General features: G+C 54.0%; 1 protein-coding gene across 1 annotated transcript in view; it reads right to left on the reverse strand.

The window, feature by feature from the left end:
- Positions 1–19,755, reverse strand: part of DUOX1 (dual oxidase 1) — a 31,842-nt gene continuing 12,087 nt past the window's right edge. Inside the window, exons 16-34 of the mRNA XM_044230426.1 lie at positions 19,059–19,172; positions 18,130–18,329; positions 17,321–17,506; positions 14,979–15,204; positions 14,618–14,711; positions 14,177–14,352; positions 11,852–11,921; positions 11,352–11,441; positions 10,623–10,801; positions 10,227–10,457; positions 9,589–9,688; positions 9,245–9,294; positions 7,746–7,873; positions 4,073–4,226; positions 3,420–3,652; positions 3,021–3,179; positions 1,785–1,940; positions 1,428–1,556; positions 1–772 (exon numbers count right to left, since the gene is read on the reverse strand). Coding sequence (XP_044086361.1) covers positions 650–772; positions 1,428–1,556; positions 1,785–1,940; positions 3,021–3,179; positions 3,420–3,652; positions 4,073–4,226; positions 7,746–7,873; positions 9,245–9,294; positions 9,589–9,688; positions 10,227–10,457; positions 10,623–10,801; positions 11,352–11,441; positions 11,852–11,921; positions 14,177–14,352; positions 14,618–14,711; positions 14,979–15,204; positions 17,321–17,506; positions 18,130–18,329; positions 19,059–19,172 — 2,798 coding nt within the window. The 3' untranslated portion in view covers positions 1–649. The remainder of the gene's footprint in view (positions 773–1,427; positions 1,557–1,784; positions 1,941–3,020; positions 3,180–3,419; positions 3,653–4,072; positions 4,227–7,745; positions 7,874–9,244; positions 9,295–9,588; positions 9,689–10,226; positions 10,458–10,622; positions 10,802–11,351; positions 11,442–11,851; positions 11,922–14,176; positions 14,353–14,617; positions 14,712–14,978; positions 15,205–17,320; positions 17,507–18,129; positions 18,330–19,058; positions 19,173–19,755) is intronic.

Genomic DNA, 19,755 nt, shown 5'->3' on the forward strand with positions numbered 1-19,755 from the left:
GTGGTTTATTTGTAAAGGAGACTGCTGCAGTAGGAAGAAGAGACAAGGCGTGAGGAGCACTACATAGATTTTGGGCCAGATTCTGACTACAGTACACGTTTAAAAACTGGGGAGAGAAGATCAGTTGTGCTGTTAGACTAGGATGCTGAGGGGGTTCCTGTAGACTTCCCTCTGTGGGCCCAGCCTCTACCCCACCCCAAGGCATTTGCCAGCCCTTTTGACAGTGGGGAGCCTAGGGGAGGGGGAGGCTTTTTTGTGGGGGAGTTCCAAGATGCCAGCATCTGTGCTCCCCCTCCATCCTTAGGCTCACAGCCCCCTAATACACATACACACTGCTTGTCAGCTCCAGTCTTCAGAGACTTTTTCTTAGCTTGGAAGAAGAGGTATCACTTTGCCCCAAAGTAATAACAGCTCTCCTGCCAGGTCCCACCTGTTTCCCAGCCAGTGCCTCCCCCTTCTCCAGGCTGAGACATTCTGGACTTGGGGGTCTCTGAACCCATATGGGTGGGTGACCATGGCCGCCTGGACCAAAATTCGGAGGTGGGAATGGGGAGGAGGCAGAGGGAGTCAGAAATTGGAAGTACAGAGTAAGGTACAGGCCCAAACCTCTGCTCAGCTGAGCAGTAGGAAGAACCCCTGGGCAGGAGGCCTAGAAGTTCTCATAATGGTGGGAGAAGTGAGTCCGGTCCTGCTTGTTGATGAGCTGACAGGCCTTTTCCACATTCTTGGTCATGCCCGGGGGGCCACAGCTAAACACCCCAATCTTCCGGACCTGTTGGGGGAGGGGAACGTGAAGGCTAGCTCAGTGTTCATGTTAAAGACAGGCAAGAGTCCTTGATGAGGGCTCCTTCCAGGTTTCTGGTAAAGGTTTGCTTTGCACCATGTGTGGTGAGGGCTGGCTCGATGTATTTACATCTAGCTCAGTTTTGGTAGACCTGCTCTGTGTGGGTCCAACCTCCAGCTCCTTGAAGGCATTTGTCAGCTTTGGGGACATGATAAGTGTTTCAGATCAGGGCTGGGTTAATAAACGTTCCAGTTAAAGGCTAGCTTAGTGTCTCACTGAGGGTTAGGCCATTATGAGACAGTGGCTAGCCCGGCATTCATGGTAAAGATCAGCATCTAGGGTGAGGGCTGGCTGGGTATTCATGGTAAGAGTAGCTCTGACTTTGCGGTAAGGACGAGCTCTGTCACTGCACCCTTCCCTCTGGACAGGCACCTTGGCTTTAAAAGAAGCAATCTTGTTGCTGCTTCCCCCTTAGCCCCTCAGAGTGACCCCTACTATTTCTCTACTCCATGAAACCCACTTATTTCCTGGGTGATGTGTTCTCATCACCCGTCAATTCCTTCCCTCATGGAGATGACCTGGGAGGTTTGCTCAGACCTCAGGGGATAAAGGCCAGGAGAACCTTCATAGGGGTGGGACTGACCTGTGGGTGGACCTCCTGCAGGGACTTGAAGAAGGGCTCGAAGGGGGGGCGGCCGAAGTGGGTGACGGAGCGCAGGCCCGTGAACAGACTCCGGTTCAGCACCTTCTGGAAGTGCCGCTCACAGATGTACTGGGGGCACAGGGGTAGGTCAGGCCAAGGACAGTCAGGGTCCGTGCCTAGCCCAAGCCAGCCGGCAGCTCAGGAGACAAAGAATGGGGTGGGGAGGGAGCTGGAGGCTGAGGATCAGGACCACCATCTCTGTGCCTCCTGCTGTCTGAACCTGGCTGTCCACACACCTGGCCTGGCCATCTGTGTCACCCTGCCAACCCATATACCCACCTAGCCTCCCTGCCCTACCAGCATGGTGGTCCTGAGGTCAAACTTCTCGGCCAGCTGGGTGATGTAGATGTGCACGGACACCAGGTCCTGGCAGTCATTCTCCTCCACCTCCCGGATGATGTCAGCCAGCCACTCAAACTGCCGCTGGGTTCGCGTCACCCAGATGAAGTAGATCTGGGGACACATGGCGGGAGCTCAGGACCTGGCTTAGCTCAGGGTCCCCATATCCCAGGGATCCAGCAACAGAACTCTTCTGGTCTTGGCCAGCTTGTGTCTCTCCCCAGACACCCTGGGGGATGGTGTGTTGCAGGGACCACGAGGCCAGGTTCTGGGTGGGGGGTATGTGTGGCGTTACCCCAGAGCATAGAGAGGTAGAAGGCTTGATAACCTGGGGTGGTGAAAAAGGACCCTTGTCAAGTGAGCTGAAGGTCTGATGGGGTGGGAAGCAGCTTTTTCAGTCCTAGCCTGCCCTGCCATTGCCTCCAATGGGCCCTCCTCAGGCTGCGAGGCTCTAAATTAACCCTAGCCCAGAGGGATAGGGTTCTACTAAGGGGCACGTCACAGAGCAGCCTTAGGGAAGACCCAGCTGGCTTCCTGGAGCAGATGGGAATGGGCTCAAAGAGAGACTGAAAGGATGGAAGCTGCCACAGAGAGACCCACGTCCAACTTCTGAAGAGGATGAAGCGGAGCTGTGTGAGTTAAGAAGCAGAGGCAGAGTTGGCATGGACAGCGGAGAAGAGGAGTGGTCTGTCACCCTCCAAGTGCTGACAGCACATGGGCTGGGCCTCTGCCTGCTGCGTTCCTGTGCCCCTGACTCACCCGCCAGGCCCAGAGAAACAAGCAGGGGCCTGCTACTGGGTCCAGGCTGGGGTGAAGGGACCTGGGATGGAGGGGGCCTGAGGGCCTGGGCTGTGTTCCCGGAACCAACCCAGCCCACCAGTCCTGCCTCGCACCACCTCCCCTCTTCTTCCTCTTGAATGCAGAGCCTGTTTCACTTCTGCCCCACCCCAAATGTTCCCTTCCTTCTCCCAACCTAACAATGCTCCCTTCAGGGGCTGGCCACCTCTCTAAGACAGAGAGAGGGTTTTTTTAACCCTCTCCAACTCTGTTCCTTAGGGTCTGAGGATACCCTGAACCCTCTGGGGTCAGGCCAACTGTGCCTTGTTCTTCAGATGAAGAACAGAGGCAGGGGGGACAGGCAGAGATGGACATAGTGATAGGGAGCAGGGCTAGGCAGAAAGAGAGGGCACTCACCTTCTTGCAGAACACGTGGCAGCTGACCGAAGACTTGAAGACCAGGTCTTTAAGAATGGAGGCAAAGGGGGTGACCCCAATGCCCCCTCCCACCAGTACTGACACCTCAAACTTATGCCATTCCTGGTGGCCCTCTCCAAATGGCCCATCGAGGTACAGCTGCAAGACAAGTAGGTTGGAGTTAAGCCCCACCACCACAATAGTTCTGAAGCTAGAGGTGGGAGGCAGGGAAAGGCGGGTATGTTTATAGAGTGAGGCAAAAGGGGGTACCATGGCATTACCTGGAAAGACCGGTCTCTGGACTGGGGGAGGGGAGGGACACTGGGGAGCCTGGGGCTGCAGGGCAAGGCCTGCTAAGGGATGTGGGGTGGGTAGCTCATCTGGCCTGGGTCTGGTCACCTTTGGGTATTTGGCACAGCCATCTCCTGTTGGAGGTGAGTAGATCTCCCTGAGCCGAGTGGTCCAGGGTCCTGCCGCCCGGATGTGCAGGCTGAGCGTGTCCTCATGGGGTGCAGAAGTCAGTGTGAAGGGGTGGTACTCAGTGGTCCCCAGAGCCAGACAGGCGATCCGCACCCACTGTCCTGACTTGTACTCAAAGCCTTGGGGCCGCTGGAACTGCAGGTGGGTCACTCCTGAGGAAAGGAAGTGGGCAGGAGGCTGCTATCCAGGACCCAACACCATTGTGGCCTCTAGAAAGTTCCCCCACCTGCAGCCTCAGCTCTCCTTCTGGAATATGCCAAGGCCTCTTCCCACCAGAAGGCGTTACTCCCTTTGGGCCATGCCCACCCGAAGGAGGGGCAGTGAAGCACTGCTACTCATGGTCAACAGGGAAAGAAGAAGCCTGGCCTGGGCTCCTTCCCTCTCTGTTGTGAGAGAGGCTCAGGTCCCCTGGCCAAGAGCTTCTCTTGCCAGCTCCCTCATCACTGCCACCCCAAGGCCCCTTCCAACTCCACTGGGCCAGGCCAGGAGACTGCAAGGTCCAGGCTCTGGCCATGCCCTGTGGGCTTTGTTAGTACCACCCAGGTGGTCCCTGACTGTCTCTAGGCTGGTACCTGAAGGCAGCAGCTCAGCCTTCACCACGCTGATCTCCACCTTCTTCCGGCTCAGGCTAACCAGCTTATCCCCGACATAGATCAGTGCCGGGACCAGGAAGAAGATGTGGAAACGGGGCAGCTGGATCAGGCCAAAGCTGCCGTGGATGATGAGCTGGACAGAGTGAAGAATTGGGCTCAGACCAAGCCATACCCACAACAGTGCCTGTGGCCAGCTCAGAGCTTAGCCCCTAGTATCCTCCACCCACCCCACCCCACCCCACGGTCACCTTCCACCCCCACCTCTCCGTGTACCATGCTCCCTCCAGGTTCCCAGATCTAACCACTTCCAATCCCAACTACTTTCACCTTTCTGGAACCATCCTAAACCAGCCCCTTTGACTCTTGATGGGTCTTCTGCAGTAGCCTCCTGGGTGGTCTTCTACAGGGCTGCCCAGTGTGACCCATTCTTTTCAAGGCAGCCAGTGTGACTTTTTAAAAGTTCATTTTATCATGCCATCTCAACTTAACCAGCCTTAGTGGACTTCCCATTATACCACAGGATCTTGAGATGCTCTGGCCTTTGCCTGCCACTGTTTCCCCTTCCCTGTTCTTCAAATGTAGCAAGTCTTTATGCTTCAGGACCTTGGCACCTGCTGTGCCCTCTCCCTGGAATGGCTTCTCCCTGGTTCTTCCCCCTGGCTACCTCTCTCATTGTTTTAAAATGTATTTAAAATTTGTCAGAACATTTGTCATCATCCACACTAATGTTGTTTCTTCATTGACATGTTTCCCCATTGGACTGGGGGTTTGTGTGTGTCTTTTTTTTTTTTTTTTTTTTGCCACCATACTCTCAGCTCTTACCAGTTGCACGCAGCAGGCAATTAATAACTGCTGAGTTAGTAAAAGGAGTTCCTCCAATTTATCCTCTGCCTTTGGAGACTAAGAACACCTAACCAGTCCACCTTTTCCATGAAATAACTGAGGAATTGTTCAGCTCTTGTCCTTTCCCCAACAAGCTGGTCTAACAAGGTCAGACACAACTTGCCCCCATGCTTCCCATTTGCTTGTTCCTAAGTCGGGTAAGTCTGGCTTCTGCTTCCACCTCTTCTCAGGACCTGCTCGCTGGGGGTTCACCGGTCCCATGAATGGTCAGACCCCAAGGTCTCCTTTCATTTACTCCCACGGTTGGCCATCTGTGGCACTAGCAACTGCCCATTCCTTGCCACATCTGCTGCTTCTCTTGGGCCACTCATTTTCCATCTCCTCCACTGGCTCTCTATTCCTTCTCCCAGCCCTGATCCTGCATGTTGCCCAGTCTCCTCTGTCTATGCTGTCCCATGTGGCCCGGCCCCTCCACTGAGCCACAGCCCCTCAGTGGCCACTGCAGCCCACACAGGTCCTGCCACCACCTAATACCCTGGGGCCATCCACAGCCAGGCCTGTCCCATCTGTGCCCTGAATATTCTGTCATCATTTCCACCTCTGCACCAGTGCTCATGCCCTTTATTCTATCTGGAATGCTCTTCAGATTCCACTCTGCCCTGTCAAATCTTAGCTTACCTCTCCTTAAGGCTTGGCTCAAGTCTCATCTTCTCCCCAACGTCTTCCCTAACCAGTTTGGCCCAAATGAAACTCCCTTCAGTGAGCTACTATAAACTCACTGTTTGGAACACTCAGCTCAGCAATTAATCCTATATTGTCTGCTCATTCTGACCATTTCAAGTGCATGGCCCTTATCTCTGCAGCAAATCCCAAGTTCCTGAGGGCCTAGCTTTGAGTCTCCCTGTCCTCCACCCAACTACTACGGCATACCACCGAACAAATGTGTACTAGACCCTTCAACGGACAACTGTTAAACTGAACTCTGGCACCTCATTCAGCTCTCCCTGTCCCCAGCTTAGTGTTCCTCTGCCCACAGGACTAACCCAAACCTCTCTGGGCTCTTCCCTGAACTGGCTCCACTTTCCCCAAGCTCCTCTTTCATTATGGAGCCCACACCCACCCCCAAGGCTTTCTGAGCACTGAACCAGGCTGAGCACAATGTCTGGGTGACCTCATACCGCTCTGTTTATACATCGCATTTAGTGTTGGCTCTACTTTTACAACCACAAAGTTGCTGCAGATTCATGGTTGGCTGAGGAGCTGGGGTGGGGTGGCGGGAGCTAGCCCTGCCCTCTTCTGCCTGGATCAAGAGCCTGGACATCCTTCTGCAGGGTCCACTCCACGCTGGGGTCCTTTACTTGTAGCTTCTCTTTCTGTCCCAAGTCAAGTGGCCATGAGGGATAAGTGGGTGTTTCGGCCCTGATATCCACCCCCGGTGAGACTCCCTCTAGCGGCCAGCTCTAGGACTGCCCAGCAGAGGGTCCCGCACCTTTCTGAGCCACTGACTTCCTTGCTGGCGGGAAGGGTGGCTCTGAACTCCAGTGATCCCCCAAACCCAGGAATAAGTCAGAAAGGGGTCTTGGTCTCAGGGAGTCAGTCTGGCCACCCTTCTGGATCTCCCATCGAGAATAGCTGCTTTTTCACCAGGACCCAGAACATTACCTCCGCCCCCAGCAGAAACTGTGACCCAGGAGGCTGCGGCTCCACCCTAGCAAGGGTGGGTAGGGAGGGACAAATTAGCCAGCTTCCAAAGAACGCAGAGATCCCTTTGGAAACAAACATCATCAGTTCTAGGAAACGACTTCACCCAAGGCTGGGTATTCATCTTCAGAACCGTGAAGTGCTGAGCCTCGGGCAACATGGAAACAGACCCTCTGATCGGTGAGGACAGAACTGCACCTGAGAGGAGGCAGGGCAGCCCCCAGGTGCCAGCCTGACTCAGGCCACCATGGACTCTCTCCCTCTGTCTCACAACTGTGTGCAGTTCCGCCTGGAGCCAGGTGACAGATGGCAACCATCTGGGCTCTGTGCTTCTGAATGTTGGCAGCCAAGCTATCATCGGTGGGGACACTGGGGCCTTGGGACTTAGTTTAGCTTCTCAGCAGGACTCTCGGGTGCTCTTTAGGGAACTGCCTGTGTCCATGAAGAAGGGAAGCCAAGTGGAACCATGACACAGGCACAGACTGGAGTCAGCTCTGGAACTAACTAGCTTGTGCAATTGATGGCAAACCCACAGAAGATAAAGGGAACAGAAGGACAAGAGAAGAGAGGGAGGCAGAGCCTGGGTTAAGGAGAAGGATAGGGAACAGGTAGAGTCTTAAAAATCCATCTTATCAATAAACCAAGTGAAGACATTTTGAGCAAGCTCATTAACTCTACAAGTGGCACTCCACTGGGCAGAGGGGTTGGGGTACTAAGACCTCAAAAAACAGGATCGGAACAAAAGTGGCAGAACCAAATTAAGATACGTTTTCTCAAATAGAAAGGGTATTGCTCCCTTGCATGTAGACAGCCCACCTAGGAGCTCACACTAGCCACCGGGGAACTACAGAATCACTGGCTGGGCAGAAATGATGTGGGGGTATCTCAAGGAATGCAGACCAGGCTGGTGGGGCTGCTACTGCCAGACCCCTGCCAGGGCACCCATCTTCCAGGTGCTGCATCCCCGGGTCTGTCTGCTTGGCAGCCCCACACTAGATTCTCCAGCTGTGAAGTGAGAAGTGGAGGGGATTCCTGAGAGGACTAAGGGAATGGAGAAGCCATCATGGCCTTCCTGGGATCATCCTGCCCAGACCCCAGGAGCCCTCACCAGAACGTAGAGCAAGATGTAGAGGTGGTGGGTCAGCCAGAAGCCCCGGAAGCTATGGCGCCGGAAGTGGTGGGAGGCGAAGACATACATGATGGCCAGGACCAGGAGGAGCAGCACCCCTGTGAGCCCTGCGAAATGAATATGGGGAGAAGGGCGGGGGGGTGGCTGTTCTGAGGCAGCCAGAGGTCAGGGTTCCCATCCCACTTCATTGCTCTGGGTGGGGGTGGTGGAAGCCAGGGTTCTCCTTTGTTCTCTCCCCACACCACTGATTACAGATTCCTTTTATTTCAACAGACTCTGCTCATCCCTCCTAAGCCTTGTCCTGATTGTTATTTCTCGAGTACTGGTGTCATTTGTTTTTTGTCTATCACTTCCCTCACTGTCGGGCCCACAAGAACAGGGACCAGGCTGCTGCTGGTTCAGCTCAGAATCCTAGCACCTCCTGAGGGCTTGGCATCCTGTGAGCCTCATATAAATGTGTGCTGACTGAAAGAAGGCAGGGGCAACAACTCTGGGCCCTCTGGATTAGACTTTGGACATTGCAGGTTCTGCCCCCATGGAGTCAAGACTTTGTCTAAGCCCCATAGCCCCTGCCTTGGCTACAACAGCATGGGCTGTGGGACCATTAATGAGTAAGCACAGCCACCTGAGACCCCTGTGTTCAGACCCCCTCCTCTCACAGGGGATCCCAGGCCTGGGGTACACAAGAGACCAATACTAGATTCAGGATGGGAATATGAGGACAGAGAATGGCCTCTCAAGTGTCAAGGAGGAGAGAGGCAGGAATTAAGAAGATTAGAGCCCTGCAGTATGGAAAAGCTGAGGTTAAGAAGGGATCTAACCAAAGCCTGTAAAGGCCTGAACAGAGAGGAGGGCATAAACACAGCCTTACCCACTAAATCCCAGTGTGCAGGAATTAGCAAGCACTCTGAAGTTCAAAGCAGATTGTTTTAGGATTTAAAAAAAAAAAAATGCTGTGTTTCACAGAGAGCAGTGTAGAAAATGTATTACCCCAAGGAGGAAACAGACTGAAAATATAAATAGGTTTGAGAAGCTTCTGAATAGATTCACAGCTAATAGTTCTAAAATAGGTGATTATGGGTAGTTAGGGATATGTCCCTAAACAGCCCTTGTCGAGACAGACTACAAGGGGTGGAGGGCTCTGCCTAGTTTGACAAGCCCCATCTCTCCAACATGCAGCTGGGGCATAGCATTCCTCAAAGCCACTGTCATGGTAGGTGTGTATGTTGGGGTGTAGGGAGAGGGGAACACTCCCATACCACAGCAGAGGATGTTCAGAGTTGGGGCAGGAGCCTAGCCAAACTCCCAAGAGAAGGACTGGGAAGCAGAGGCTCTTACTGCCCCGGAGAGTCCTCGGGACCAGAGGGCAGAGCCTGGCCCACCCTGAGAGCTGAGTGAGTGCTGCCTCATGGCAGTTGGAACCCAGAGCCAGGAGCTCGGAGCCAGACCCAGAAATTCAGAGTAGGGGGGACTCTCACCTGGCACAGTCTGGAAGAACCACCAGTAATACTTCTGGGGAAACTCAGACCTGTGGAGAAGGGAAATCAAGGAAGGATGCTGACAGATGTCTGGGACTTCCAGAAAGAATCTTCCAGAAGAAACACCCCAACCCAGCCACCAGTCTCCCTTTCTGCCCACTTGGGGCCAGGGCTCTGGCTGATCATTGTTTGTCCTATCGCTTGGAAGGTGACACTCTCCTCTGAGCCAAGGAAATTTGGCTCCATAAAGTATCCCCCACCTTGACACACACACTCATGCACGCACATATGCACACATACACGCACATATGCACATGCACACACACAGTCACCCACTCACTCACCCATCGTCATGGAAGAGTCCAGGAAAGAGGCAGGAAAGCACGCTGAGTGGGCTGATGGAGAACAGGTACACATTCACCACATGGCCCGCACTGTGCAAGACTAAGGAAGACCAGACAGGGTGGGAGTGAGTCAGGGGGTGGCCTGGTGGGGGCCCTCAACCCATTCAGCCCAAGTTGGAGGACTCCAGCCACCCAGTCTTGGAGGCCTGAAGAAGGACCGTAGGGGTCTGCACTTCTGGTCTCTCATCATCCTCCTGTCCCTCCCCACCCCCACCATGCCCCATATATACCATCTGTGAGCACAGCCACAGGAATCTGAAATTATACCATTGGAAGTTCATTCTTTAGGTTTCTCTCAAAGAGTACGTTTTACCACATAAAAGCTGGGAAAGAAGGCATTGATGTGCCCTCATTCTGGGGTGTGGGTAGCTTGTCAGCTAGAGGCTGGTGAGGGGGCCCTGAGAGCATGGGAAGAGAGCATGTGGGGCTCCTGGGCTCACTTCACACCACCATGGGGCCAGCTCCATCTTTCTGAGAAGGACATCCGGGGCTTACACTCAAGCACAAAGGAGAGCAGAGGGGCAGGCAGCAGGGTGCAGGAGGACGTGGACAGAACCCCTGGGACTGCGGGGCCCTACCTGTGAGGATGATGGCAGTGGAGGCAATGAGCCGGTGGAAGTCCACAGCGGCGTCAAAGGGCACGTAGCGGTGGAGGAAGGTCTCTCGCAGGAAGGTGATGAGGTTGCGGCACATGGTGAGCAGGATGTAGGAGAACATGAAGGAGATGCTGGCGGCTGTGCCCCGGGACAGGATGATGCCCACACGGGTGGTGTCCATGATGCCCGTGTGGTGAGCCCGGTAGGCATAGTCTGTCGGGGAGCCCAGGTGGGTGAGAGGGGAACAGTGCAAAGGACAGAGAGCTGCGGAGGCGGGTTAAGGGCCCACCCCAGCCACCTCCCCCAGAGCCTCTCTTCAAGTTCAAAAAGTCCCCTTGGGCCCACAGGAGCCGGGACCGCAGGGCTGCCCACACTCACAGTAGGCACGCTCCAGGAAGAGGCCCCCAGCAATGGCATAGAACACAGCCACACAGCCGATGTGGCGGCGGTAGTTCTCGATGAAGCGCTTGAACTGCTGCAAGGTCTGGTGGCGCCGGCTGCGCTGAAACTTCTCCCGGTGAGCCTCCGTGAACAGCAGAGGCTGGAAGGATGTGACCCTGGGAGATGGGAAGTCTTGGCTCTGGCTATGGAGTGCCCCCTCCCCCAGTGCAAACCCATCTTCCCAGAGCAAAGAAAGGCCATCAGTTGCTCAAGCCAAACAGTGTGCAGACCCTCTAAGGTTCTACCACACTCTTCAAGCAGTCAGAGTAGGGACAGCCTTGCAAGTGCTCACTTGGTCAGTTTATCCCAGGGGATGCTCTTCCTCTAGCCCAGTTCCCACTCACACTCAGATAGCCCTCTCCCCTCCCAGTCTGCAGCTGGCCCTTCTTACCCCGCTCTCTTCTCACCCTTTGCTGGAAGCTCAGAAGACACCCCCTCCAGGAAGCCTGCCTTGACTTCCCAGGCAGAGGTGAGAACCTCCTTGAGCTCTGAAGCCCCTTGCTCTGACCACTATTACAACAGTCATCAGTGGGACAATCTATCAATGTACCAGATCATCTTGTCAGACTGTGATCTCTCTGGGCATGAACTCTGCCTCCTGCCTATACCCCTTTATGCTGAAGGGATGAATGACCTGCCTGGCCTTAAGGGGAGGGGCAGGCGTACTTCTTGCCAAACCTCCGCCGGATCTCCTGTGGAGGGTCTGTGTCCATGGGGCACTTCAGTCTCTGTGCTGTCCACTCCACGTCAGCGTTGCTGTGGGGACAGCGAGCACTCACTCTGGGGGAGGGACTAGGACAGGAATGAGAGAGAGAGGATTTTGGCCACCTGAGCCACTTAATCCTCTGCTGCCCCAGTCTGTCTTCAGAGGGGTCAGAGCTCTCAGCCAGGGGACAGCAGGATTCTCTAGAGACCTAGAGAGAGAATGAGTTATGTCCTGGGGATACACACACAGTGGTGCCCTTCACAAGGGCATCTGACCCAGGAAGTATGTGAGGGCTGAAATCCAGCAGGTTCTCTGCTCTTCCTGGTGCAGGGCTATGTCTGCCCAGAGTGAGGAGCCCTTTTTTCTAATTTGTGTGAAGGCACAACATAGGCAGGTAGGGGAGAGAAAAGTCATCCTCCCACCTCAGCCCTCCTTCCAACATTCTCCAATGAGAGCTCACCAGATCTTTTCCTGACTGATGTAGGAGGCTCTCCGGCACAGGTCCTTGATGACTTCAGGTACCTCCACCCCTGTAATGCAGAGCAGCAGCTCAGGGCCCAGAGCCCAGGAAGCCCTGGCACTCACCCCATATCCATACCATAGAGGGTCCTTGGCCAGTACCCTTGCCTTTTGGGTGCCCCAGCCTTAACCTCTGCTCCCAGTGGGACCCGGTCCCAACCATGAGCGGGCAGGGAGAAGGCCTAAAACAAAGTTGGCCAGGCAGTGTCCCCTGGGTGCATGTCCACCTTCAGCCCCACTCCTGGAACTGGAACCAGGCTTATGGGATAGAGTTAAGGAACTATGTACAATCTTCCTGCTGAGACCATTCTGCCACAAAACCCCTGCTAAACCCTCCAGCTTAAAAGCTACTGGGAATTAAATGTAGCCCTAGGAGGTGCATAAATGGAGATCACCATAAAATCCTTGCCACCTTCCTCTGTCTAAAAATGTCCATAACCGGGACACCTGGTGGCTTAGTGGGTTAAAGCCTCTGCCTTTGGCTCAGGTTGTGATCCCAGGGTCCTGGGATCGAGCCCCACATTGGGCTCTCTGCTCAGCAGGGAGCCTGCTTCCCCCCCCTCTCTCTACCTGCCTCTCTGCCTACTTGTGATCTCTGTCTGTCAGAAAATAAATAAAATCTTAAAAATAAAAATAAAAATAAAAAAATAAAAAGTAAAAGTAAAAATAAAAAAATAATAATAAATTTTAAAAATTAATTAAATAAATAAATAAAAATAAATTAAAAAATAAAAAATAAAAATTTTCATAATAAAATGCTGGGGAGGGAGATACTCTCCCATGAGCCAGCCATGCCTGTCTGGGCTGAGCACTGAGGGGCAAAATGGTACCAAAAGGCAAATCTAGGTGCACAGGGAAAGGGATGATCCTTGTGCTATTCTTGTACCTTTTCTGTAGGTATGTTTAAAGTGTTTCATAGTAAATCTGAAGGAAACAGCAAGACACAACAACAACTAAAAGCAAAACAAGATAGGACTCAGAGGTACTCTTCTACATAATCCTCACTCCCCCAGCCTGGTCCTCCACCCCAGGGGCTGGATGTTCCTGGGACTCTGGCCTGGGCTCATCTCCAGGCACCTGCCCCTGCTCTGCCCTCAGGCCCAGGTGCCTACCGCCCTGGCTGCCTGGGAAAAGTGAGAAGCAGGAGAATTGGGAGTACTGGGTCTGCACTGCACTGTACTGCTCCTCTTCTCCAGCTCCGGGCTAGGGAAGCCCTGAGCAGAGTGTCAGCTCTGTCCTGCCCAACTCACCCCTCTCCCCGATCTGAGCTGCTCAACTCCCCCATGTTCTCGTAATCCTGGGAGGGGCTGGGTTTGGTCTCAACATGCCCCAGTGAGACAATGTAATGGTACTGTAACAGCTTGGAGGAGGCCACAGAGTCCTGCTACCTGCCCCCTTCTCACCCTGGCTCTAGCCCCCACCCACCTGAGTCAGACGCGAGTGGGACAGGAGTAGGGGGAAGGACAACAGAAGTGGGTCTCCGTGCACTCAAGCAAACATGAACTGAGCACACAGACAAGGAATATAAAGGCAAACAAAACCAGAGCCACCCCTCCCCCTCATCAACACCTGCCACCAAACCCTGTAGCTCAGGTGAATATGGCCCAGGGCTGTAATAGGGAGACACTGTTTCCCCCGGTGCTGGGCACCCAGGACAGGGGCTTTGACAGAGAGCCGGGAGAGGCAGAATCTTATCTGCTGTTCCTGCACCCCATCCCGATCTTGCCTCCCCACCCCTGGGGCAAAACTGCATTAGGACTCTTGTGGGCCCTAGGCACTGGCAACTTACTAAACCACTTCTGCCCTTAAAAAAAAAAAAAAAAAGTAAATACATGTATTTATAAAAGGTAAATATTTTTTACAGTCATGTTGATATATAGAAGGATATAATCCAGGCTGGATATGTTGCCACCTATTCATTATTATTATTCCTTCTTCTGATTTTAAAGAGATTAAAACATTTCTGCGGGCTTCTTTTTTTTTTTTTTTTAAGATTTTATGTATTTATTTGACAGAGAGAAATCACAAGTAGATGGAGAGGCAGGCAGAGAGAGAGAGGGAAGCAGGCTCCCTGCTGAGCAGAGAGCCCAATGCGGGACTCGATCCCAGGACCCTGAGATCATGACCTGAGCCGAAGGCAGAGGCTTAACCCACTGAGCCACCCAGGCGCCCCTTCTGCGGGCTTCTTAAAGTAGGTGGGCCCGAGGCACTGTGCCTGCTGTGTCTAATGGCTACATCAGTCAGCCCCAAGCCCAGACCGCCCCACCTTTGACGCAGAGCTGCGTGAAGCGGAGCTCGCTGTCATGGTCCCGCAGCATGAAATGGAAGTCCTCCCACGTCAGCTCCTCCTTATCCTGGAAGCCAGACTCCCGGAACATGGACTCCACCACCTCCGTCAGCTGGTCCTTGGACAGGCAATTGTTGGAGATCTCGATAAAGGACCTGGGGATGGGGGAGGGAAGCCATAAGGCCCCAAAAAGGAGCTTGAGGCCTAGACAAGAGGACCTACTGGCCATCCCACCAGGCCTTCGGAGCCCATACAGAAGGGCCCCAACTGGCCAAATCCCAAGCCCCCTCCTAGTTTATAACAGTCTTCGGCTATATGGCCTCTGCTCTTTACCCTCTTGTTCCCACCTTCATGCCCCCACTCCTTTCCTCCAGCAGTCCCTGTCCTGGCCCACTCTTCTGGCCATCCCACAGGACCAACCTCAGCATCCTGATGAACTCGTCCTTGGAAATGAGACCATTCCCATCAAAGTCATACATGCGGAACATAAGGCGAGACTTCTCCTCAGGAGAGCCTGGGAGGAGGAGGACCCTGTGAGAGCCCCAACCTACCTGCCTAAACCCCAGGCTGGCCAGAAGGGGCCTCACATGAGTGTGACCCACTGCTGAGCACAAGGGGTCACTCTGCTTCCTGATCTCTACCTGGGTGCTCCCAGATGCCTGCTGTGGCTGGAGACCTGGCCTGGCACTTCCCCATCTCCAGTGGGTCAGCTACCCTCCAGCCTCAGTCTCTAGCCCCTTCTATCACCGCCTACCTGGACGATTACTCCCTTCTCCCCTACCTTTCATGAAGACCACCAGGATGTCCAGAAACTCCCGGAAGGACAGGTAGCCATTGCCATCTTTGTCAGCCAGGGAGAACATGGACTCCACAAACATGTCCTGGGGCTTGAGGCCCAGGGACTCGGCAAACTCAGCTCTGCTCAGCTCACAAGTCAGGGCCTCCCGTACTTTCTGGGATGAGTCCAGGGGCAGGGTCCCTGCGTCTGCCTGGTCGATGTCCAGCACCTGCCCCCGGGCAGTAGCAGAAGGAGGGAGAGAGAAGGAGACAAGGTATCCTTGATTTGAAGTCCAGCTGAGGCTTATAGGAGCTGCCTTTTCCAGGTGTCTGCCCTCCACCATCTCCTGAGCACCTGTCCTGTGCCCTGCAGGTGGTCCCTGGGGCCATTTGTTCTACAGAGCTCTGGTCCTCTGTGTTAGCTGGGTGGACCAGGGATGCACACTTGATCCAAGCAGGCGATGTGGAATGGGACTAAGAGGTCTCAGGTCTGTCTTGACCTGAGCACAAGAAAACTCAGAAGTTTTGGACAACCATGTTCTTCCAAGTGCTCAGAGACACAGACAGAGGGAAGTAAACATATAGAGAAAACCAGGCAGGCTGAGAGAGAGAAGTAAGTGACCCTGTTGGCAGGCAACTCTCCCTTTCCTTGCCCCTTCCAGGCCAGGACACAGTCCTCCCTTTGGAATTCCTGAGACATCACTGTAGCCTCAGTCAACTGATCCTTTGTCAGTACAAGCTTGCTCTTACACCCAAAGGAGTTTTGACTGGAAAAAAAAAAGAAAAAGAAAAAGAAAAGAAAAGCCTCAGCTGAGTTGAGAAAAAGCTGGGATTGGGAAAGGAGAATTCTCACAGTGGGCTATCTGCAGCCCATCCAGGAGCTTCCCAAGCATCAGAACAGGCAGTGGGGGAAGGAGGCAGGCCTCAGGCCACAGGACCTGTTACTCCTGCCTGTCAACTAGGGGCCCTCGGTCCAAACCTGGCTATGATTTCATGAGGCAAACCTTGTTGCTTCAAACAAGGAGCTTTAGTAGAAAGAGCCTGGGGCTAGAGGCAAAAGATCGGGTTCCTGTCCCAGCTCTGCCACCCACTTGCTGTGTGACCACAGGCAAGTCTCTCCAGTTGTCTGGCCTTCATTTTCCTCATGTGCCCTACTTGTCTGACAGGGCTATTGTGAGAATCAACAAGAGAAACTGTGTGGAAAATGTCTTGAAAACTGGAAGCACTGTGAAGATAGAGAGGGTTGGCAGCTACCCCCAAGTCATAGCAGCCCACTCTCGCACCCTCAGCACAAGGAGTCCCTGTAGTCCTGATGGGTCCCCAACTGAGTAGAGGTGCTCTGGCCCCCCCAGGCCCTGGCAATGAGTCTCCTCTCCTGGGGATCCCTCCATTCTAGTGCATACTCCAGTTCAATGGGCTTGGGGAGTAAATGACAAAAGACCTGTGCCTGGCACATTGTAAATGACCATTAATTGGCCACTTCCCTCACAGATCTTCTCCGAGGCCAGCCAACCCCGCTCCTTCTCCTCAAACATTAATTGTTTGCCTTTCTACTGGGCACTACTGTGCAGTCCCTCCTGCTCCTTTCCTCTGAGCAAGAATTTTCCACCTCTTTTTAAGTTCTCACCAAATGTGACCCGAACCATGACTGTCCACCAGCCTGAAGACTCACCACCTTTGCTGAACTCCTACACTGCTTAGCACCTAGCTGTTTTGTAGCCATCATTCCGTGCTGGTTATCTTCCCTTCTGTGGCTGTTCCTTCTTCCCAGAGGCAGGACAGAGTCCTTGTGTGAAGCCTGGGCTGGATGGATCTTATCTCTACCAAGCTTCTCCTCTCCACCCTCCTTGACCCAGACTACTTTATTTCTGTGCCAGATAGGGACTTGAGTCCTTGCATTTCTCTTCCTGGCTTATTTTCCCACATCCTCTCAGTAGTTCTTGGAAGTATGCAAAGTGAGCACGAATGCCCCATGAAGGCCTCTGGCAGCAGCACTCCACCAAGGAAGGGGGGACCAAAGGCCCTCACTGCCCCCACACTGACCAGGGCTTTCTGTGGCCTTTTAGCCAGAATGAGTTAAGTGAGGGCAGAAAGGCTGGACAGTCCTGAGGAGAAAGCTGAGTGACACATGCAGATAAACTTCTGACGTGCCCTCCCTGGAGTCGCACAGGTAGGCATCAGAGCATCTCCTTACAGAAAGGCCAGGTGATTGGGCCAAAAATGCAGTAGGCCTGATTATCAGTGTCAGGGCTCCTGACTTTCCCTGGAGTCACCCCATGGCCGCATGCAGGCAAGCGCACAACCACAAGCAGACATGCATGGATAGACCCAAGCCTAGCTACATACCTGGGAGAAGAGGTGCCTGAAGAAGGTCTCCAGGAGGTGGCTCCGCTGCTCTCTCGTCACAGCTGCCCTCATCAGCTCCTGCTCCCGCAGCTCCCACTCCTGGAACCTCAGCCCACTCTCCTTCAGGGCCGCCCGAAGGTTGTCCACCAGCACCTGCCGCTCCTCCTCCACGTTAAATAGCAGCACCTACGGAGTGGTGACAGGGAGAGCAACACTTTGTGGAGGCCTCTTGGGGCCAGGAGCTTTGCGTGAGTTCTGTCGGAGGCCGCTGGAAAGAGTGCCCTTATAAAAGGAATTTACTGTTCTGTCCTGGGCTCAGTGGGGTTCTGGGCTCGCTTATAGGTGCAGAGACTGCCTTCAGATACACATGTCTGCAGCCATCCTTCCCTCTCTGTTCGCACTGGAGAAGAGAAGGGAAGGCAGGGAGGAGAGATGATGGAAGGGACCAGGAGTCAGACAGAGCTGAAAACCAGCCTCTGGTTGAGTTCCTCTCCAAAATCTCTAACAATTCACTAGATCCTATAATCAGAGGGCAGGGAAGAGGGCCTGACTTCTTCCAAGGACTCCCAGCTAGGGCCCACCGGGGCATCCTTAGAAAGGGGGGGGAAGACTGCGCAGGAAGAAGGTGGCACGGGAGATCACCTCACCCCACAGGTCCAGAGCCAGACAAACGTGTTCACGTTTCTCTCTCTATCAGGTACTATAGCCTGGGACTAGAAGCTGGAAACCCTTCCTGATTCAGTGCTCCTTCCCTTCCACCGGGCTGCCTCCCTGGCTGTGGCCCAGGAATGGGACCAGCTGGGCCTTACCAGGTCATACTCCTTGGGGATCTTGAGCAGCAGGGCACGGCGTCCACGGTTGCCAGATAGGATGAGGTTGACCTGCTGCGGGGGCCGCAGCTGGATGGTGCGGAGCACAGAGAGCCTGCCGTCCACCACGCAGATCTGTCCAGGCTGCAGGTGCACCAGCACAGGCCGGGAGGGCTCCTTGTGGCCCTGCCATTCCAATGCTAGAGAGACAGGGCTGGGTCGGCTGGGGCCAGGATGAACGAGGCTGGCTTCAGGCTGGAGTTAGGTCAAGGCCTCTGTAGCTCCTGGCCCCTTCTTAGGTACAGAGGCCCCTCCCCAAGAGTCCTGCTGTGCCTGTAGCCCATGTGAAGCACAACTACCATTTTCTGAGTGTTTACTGTGTGCCCAATACTGTACCAACCACTTGGAGTGAACTAGTTAATTTAATCTTCATAAACCTGTGAGGTAAGTGCTGTTATTATTCCTGTTTAACAGATAAGAAAAAAAATAGGTTTAAAGGAATTAAAAAATCTGCCTAAGGCCCAAAAGCCCAAGTGGTGGAATCCAGATTCCAGTCCTCATCAGTGTGACTCTGGACTTCCATTAATTTCTTCTCTGTTGCCTGAAATTCCAGGGTAAGATGCCACACAGCATCCATTGCCGAGGATTCTAAAGAGTCCTGGTAAGCCTATGAAATGTAGTCAGGGCCTTGTGACCCCTCCCCGTGAGTCCATCACACCCACTTTTTGTGGGACCATGGGGAAGATCTATGGAGGGTGAAGGAGTCCAGGTCCAAAGTCCACCTGATGCCTCCATGGCTCTTCCCACCTGCCTTCATCTGCTTGGAGGCCTAGAAAAGGGAGGCCTTTTCCTTAGGCTGCTGAGGTGGGGGTGGTCTGCAGATCTGAGTTATGTCCTCCCCTGAACTGCCCTGGCAGCTTCAGACCTACCTTCCATGCCCCCCACGAGCTTCTCAGACATGATGCTCTGGCGGTCCTGACCCTGGAGCCTCTTGAAATTTCTCCTTCGGAGCCGGGCAACAATCCAGGCACTAAGCAGGCTCACTGAGAGGGCAGAGGCAGGAGGATGTTCAGAGGAAGGGGTGGGGGGTCTGGCGAGATCAGTGGCCCCTTTAACAGGCAAGACCCCTTGCTTTCCCCACCTCTTAGGTCAGCTCATTCAGTTGTCTCAAATTGTGAAGCTCCCTGGTTGGGGGTGGGGAGGGAGCTTTGAATATCCTCCAAGAGACCAGCACAGCCTCTGCGGCTTCCACCACTCAGGTCCCTTGCCAGCCGGAGACTAAGGCCAGAGTCCTTGTGCCAGAGACTGGACCTGCTCTGCCATGCTCCTGGTGGACTCACACATGGCCATGCCAAAGTCTAGTTCTCAAGCCTCTGCCCCAGCTAGTTCTCAACTGATTTTCAGGCAGGGTTTGCCTTGGACAGTTTCCCAGGCCCAGGCTCCTGCAAGTAACTGTGAGATTTGGATTCTCTGTGGCTCCTGACCAACCGGGGCCCTGGAAGGACTCCAGGAGGACAGAAAGGCAAATTTCCCTGAAGCTGACTTATCTGCGGGTCAGATACTTCTCACGTCCCCTCCTGCTCTGATGTTTTCATCATACGCCCAAAGAAACAGTACTCTGCATTG

The sequence above is a fragment of the Neovison vison genome, chromosome 13 (genome assembly GCF_020171115.1).
Source record: "Neovison vison isolate M4711 chromosome 13, ASM_NN_V1, whole genome shotgun sequence".
In the NCBI taxonomy this organism is placed as follows: domain Eukaryota; kingdom Metazoa; phylum Chordata; class Mammalia; order Carnivora; family Mustelidae; genus Neogale; species Neogale vison.